Source organism: Elephantulus edwardii, unplaced genomic scaffold, assembly GCF_000299155.1.
Source record: "Elephantulus edwardii isolate Elephantulus edwardi_28Jun2011 unplaced genomic scaffold, EleEdw1.0 scaffold00241, whole genome shotgun sequence".
In the NCBI taxonomy this organism is placed as follows: domain Eukaryota; kingdom Metazoa; phylum Chordata; class Mammalia; order Macroscelidea; family Macroscelididae; genus Elephantulus; species Elephantulus edwardii.
In genome coordinates, this window is record NW_006399991.1 from 774,872 (window position 1) to 779,865 (window position 4,994).

The following is a 4,994-nucleotide window of genomic DNA, read 5'->3' on the forward strand; positions in this document are numbered from 1 at the left end:
TTTGACAAGAACTGTGGCAATGGGACAATTAAAACAAACTTTCAAGGGGGGGGAAAGAGGAAAGAAGGGGGGTTAGAGAAAATAGTTCAACAAAGAATGAATGGAAATCTAGAATCTCTGTAAATGTTCATTAAAATTAATAAAATAAAACATTTTTAAAAAGCATCAATTCTTCTTCTGTCATTCCTAGTCACTGTCCAGCTCTCTGATGCACAGCATGTAATTGCAAAGACCATGGCCTGGATCAGATGCACCTTAGTCTCTAGAATGACATCATTGCTCCTTAGCACTCTGGAGAGGTCTCTGACAACAGACTTCTCCAATGCAATTAGTCTTTGAATTCCTGATTACTGTAATACAGTTCCTCAAAAAAAGGATATATCTGATTTTATATACCTTGAAATTGGAAATCTTAAAAATCAACTCAAATGCTACATAAAAATTTAAGGTAGCATGGATGCAGAAATGTTGAGTGTTTTCCCAGCAGAAGAAAAGAGGCGGAGTTCCTGAGGTTAGGCCTAGGACTCAGTGACTCAGATGGGAGAGGTTCTCAGCTTGAAGTGGGCTCTCCCCTCCAGAGTGTCCTCTCACTGATGTTCCAAGTTTCTATCACCATTATGAGAGGGTACTGTCAAAACGATATGCAGATGGCACAACCCTGCTTGCTGAAACTGAAGAAGACCTGAAGCACTTACTACAGTCTTCAATATGGATTCAAGTTCAACATCAAGAAGACAAAGACTCTCACCACTGGGTCAATTGATAGCACCATGATAGATAAAGAAGAGATTGAGGTTGTTAGCAATTACAGCTTGCTCAGCTCCACAATTAACACTCTTAACACCAACAGTCAGGAAATCAAAAGACGAATTACATTGTGAATATCTGTTGTTAGGGACCTCTCCAGAATGTTGAAAAGCACTGATGTCTAGAGAGTAAGGTGTGCCTAATCCAAGATGGAAAATGACTAAGGATGACAGAAGAAGAATCAATGCCTTCAAATTGTGGTGCTGGAGAATAGTCTTGAACATACCATTGACTGACAAGAAAATAGGTCTGTCTTGTAGAGGGTGAAACCAAATCTCTCCTTGGAGGCTAGGATTTGAATCTCCATCTCACATAGTTTGGGCACAAGGCCAGGAGAGACAGGTCCTTAGAGAAGGACATCATGCTTGGAAGGAACAGTGCAGGAGAGAAAGATCCCAGATGAGATGGATTAAAATACTAACTGGGAAAATGGGTGTTGGTGTGCCAGAATTAGTGAAACTGGCTCAGGGCAGGGAGGGAAGGGGTCAGAGCTGCTGTGCATAGAGTCACTATGGGTCGCATAACAACAAACAACAACTGTCAAAAGCTTGCTCTTTCTGCTCCTCCTATCGGTTGAACAAGCATGGCATTGATTTAGATCCTTGTCAAAGGGACAAGATTTTTGTCTTGGAAAAGACATTTAAGACTCCTGGATAGAAAAGATGCAGAGTTCTTGGGGAAGAACACATCAAAGACAGTAATGCTCAAAACTCAGCTGCTGCTTCACTATAATACAAATACAAACACACACACACACACACACACACACACACACTCTCTCTCTCTTTTTCTTTGCTGACAAGTTGAGTCCAGTGAATTTCCAGGGCAGTAAATCTTAGTGGAAGGAGACTACCTATGTTTTTCCCATGAAGCTGCTTACGGAATGGAACCATTGGTGGCCACTATGTGGCCTAGTGGCTCACAGCACAACTATGGACTTTTGCTTGTTCCCTATCTCTATCTACTGGGCTACAGGGTAAAAAAAAGTCATCAAGTCAACAAAACAAAACTTTCCATGGGTGTTTACATGATAGTGGGTAAACAATGAAATATATAATGTTAGATAACAAGTGTTTACAAAAAATAAGAAAGAAGATAAGTATGAAAGGTATTTATTTTAGGCAGGATGGCCAGGGAGGGTCTACTTCTGAGAGTGTAGCATCTGAGTATAACCTTAGACTATGCAGCTCCCTAAAGAGAAATGAAGGAGGCAGAAAGAACATCAAGAACAAAGGTCTTAAGGGCACAATGACCTGACCTTGTTCCAGGAACAGAACAAAGTGGTATGCTAAACCAGGAAAGGGTGAAGGCTGAGTGGCCAGGCACAGCAGAAGAAAAATTGAGAACTGAACAGGGCTTAGGGAACCCTGGTGTCATACTGGATCTGCCTGCTAGTGCAGACGATGGAGAACCTTCTCCAGTAAAGATCTGCAGTCTAGAGGGCACTATCTGAACCACCACTGGAAACAGAGCAACTGTGGGCACTGGTTACAGGTTCTTAAATTTTGTTTTAAAATAGGTTTTTGTGTCACATTTGTCAATTCAAGATTTTTCATCCATCTAGTTTAGTGACACTAATGACATTTATCATGCACAACCATATCAATATCCATTGCCAGATCTTCTATCACCATAAATAACAGAAACATAGTTCTCTTTAAACAACTTCCCCTTTCCTCCCTCCTTCTTATTGCTGGTAAGTACTAACAAAAACCTCCTCACTGCTGTTGTAAGTTACTCAAGATTAACCCTCTAGCAGTTTTACAAGACTATACATCATATGGAAAGAGACTGTCAATCCTCCTTCCGCAGAGCAACTGGTGGCTCTGACCATCTGCCTGTGAGCAGTGCAGCCTCCTTATCCACTAATTCACCAAAGCTCCCTGTAAGTGTATTATTTTCTTTTAATAACTTAACAAATAAACCAAGCAGACTAATTATTAATTAATTGTAACTTTTTAATATCCTCTCATGCCTCACTGCTGAGGGACAAATCTTCACATCAAAATCTTTCCCAGGAAATATGTATAGTAAATATGACAAGAGAAAACATTTCATGTTCTAGTACTAAAAACAAAAACACCCACTAAAAACTCTGTAGTATATCAGCCCAAACATGTACCAAGTTAATATTAAAACATCAGTCATTAAAGCAAATGTTCCTGCTACTGCTGTCACTGGGGAACTCTGGTGGCCTAGACTGGAGGAGCTGTGTACTAGCCCCAAGGCCACATGGCTCTGCCTATGAGCTGTTAGATGTGCAATCTCTTCCTGTTTCAATCTCAGCCTGTGCAAACCTGCAGGAGCTATGAATCAGTGTCCACTGGGCAGTTAGCAGCTGTTAGGTGCTAAAAACCACAGCTACTCGATTTCAACAACAGATGGGAACCTCATCCCATGTGGCGTACCATGTGGACCGTAGTCCTCCCAATCACTGCCAGGGTGGAGGCCACTTTTACAGGAGAAAGTTAAAATAAAATCAAATCAGCAGGGTATAGGGCTATTGTATGTAGGGTCGCTATGAGTCACAAGCAACTCACAGCGCCTAACAACAAAATCAGCAATAACTGATTTCCACATTTCTTTTTCTTAAAAGAGATTATCAGCCTGTTGTCTAAACTGAAATCCGCAAAGCAATACCATCTTTGTTTTGCCTGCATCTAAATCTCAGATTTCTGATTCCAAAGACAGTAAGATTTATCCTGTTGCTGGCTGTCACCAATCCACCCAACTGGTTGGGTTGGGTTTAACCATTGGGTTGACTGGTCCGAGCTGGTGCCAGCTGGAGGGGCATAGTCCATAAAGAGGACACCGCTAACGCACAGCGGAATCCTCAGTCTCCTCCAGGGCCACTGATAGCAAGCTGACCACCAAAATGATAGTGGGTGCTGCAGAGAACACGGATCCCTGCCTCCTCCTTCTCCCCTCCCCCCCCTCCTCCATCCCTTCCTCCTCCTCCATACCTGCTTCGGCCTCCATCCTGCCTCCAGCTCAGCTGGAACCTCAGCACTAGAGCAGCACTTGCGCCCTGGCCAACACAGGTGAAAGACAGGGGCCTCTCATCTGGAAGCACCTCAACCAGGAGGAAGTGAACCCGCCTTACTTTCTATCAGACACATTTGATAGAAATGCTTTACATTCTTTTGAAACATAGGCTAAGTCCCCTAATTTGTAAAACTGACAAAAAAAAGTAAACGTAAAATAACGAGCAGAATGGAGTGCAGGCCCCGCTTTCTTCCGCCCTGCGCACCGCAGCAAAGGGCTCAGCCGGCCACGGGCCGCTCTTACCACTCCTGTAGTTTGACTTGTTACCTGAGCCATTTCCCTAAACACTGGCTATCTGCCCAGACGGGGTTTCTTACAAAGAATAAATAAAGAGTTCAGCAAACTTGGTCAGCTCAAGAGAGGAAGGCCCTCTATGAAGTGGATTGATTTAGTGACTAGGTGTGGGTGTGTCAGAGACGGTGCGATTGACACAGGACAGAGCAGAGTTTAGGGCTGTTGTACACAGGGTCGCTATGAATCACCTGGACTCCACGACACATAACAACAGGAAGCTTGGTCAATGGTGCCTGCCCTTAACTGTCACTGCGGTTGCGGCCCCTCTGGGGCGAAGGAGGGTCACAGGGCCTCGAGGAACGCTCTGCAGACGTGGGGTGGGTGCTGGGTTAATATGGGATCAACACCAAATCCAAGGAAATGCGCCCATGGGAGTAGGGGAAGGCAGGCTTTGGAGGGGACCTGCAGATAACCAGGCCGGAATCCAAGTGGCTCCAGCTTCCCGGACGCCCGCATCCCGGCTCGTGACTCTGCTCCGCTCCCACCCCACCCACAGACTTACTGATAGACATTTTCCGCGTCCTCCATTGGGAGAGGATTACTGAAATCAGCAGCGGGCCCTCAAGACAACCGCGCCGGCAATTTAAACCTCTTGCGCAGCCGCAGTCTGCGCTGCGAGCGTTACAGCGTGTTTGGCCATTGGCTTTCCAGCAGAGGGGCCGGCCAATGAGCCGGCCCGTTGCCGGGAAACCAAGTCCCCGCCCCGCACCGATAAGCGGGGTGTGGGGGTGGGGGTGGGGGTGCTCTCCTTCCTTCTCTCCAAGGTGAATTGACCTGGCGTCACCTGCTGGGCTCAGGTGGAAGCCGACCCCGCGCGCGCGCGCGTGTGTGTGTCTGTGTGTGTGTGT

General features: G+C 45.5%; 1 protein-coding gene across 1 annotated transcript in view; it reads right to left on the minus strand.

The window, feature by feature from the left end:
- BUB1 (BUB1 mitotic checkpoint serine/threonine kinase) overlaps positions 1–4,674 on the minus strand; it is a 75,537-nt gene extending 70,863 nt beyond the window's left edge. The window contains exon 1 of the mRNA XM_006898945.1: positions 4,649–4,674. Coding sequence (XP_006899007.1) covers positions 4,649–4,674 — 26 coding nt within the window. The remainder of the gene's footprint in view (positions 1–4,648) is intronic.
- Between the last annotated feature and the right edge of the window lie 320 nt (positions 4,675–4,994).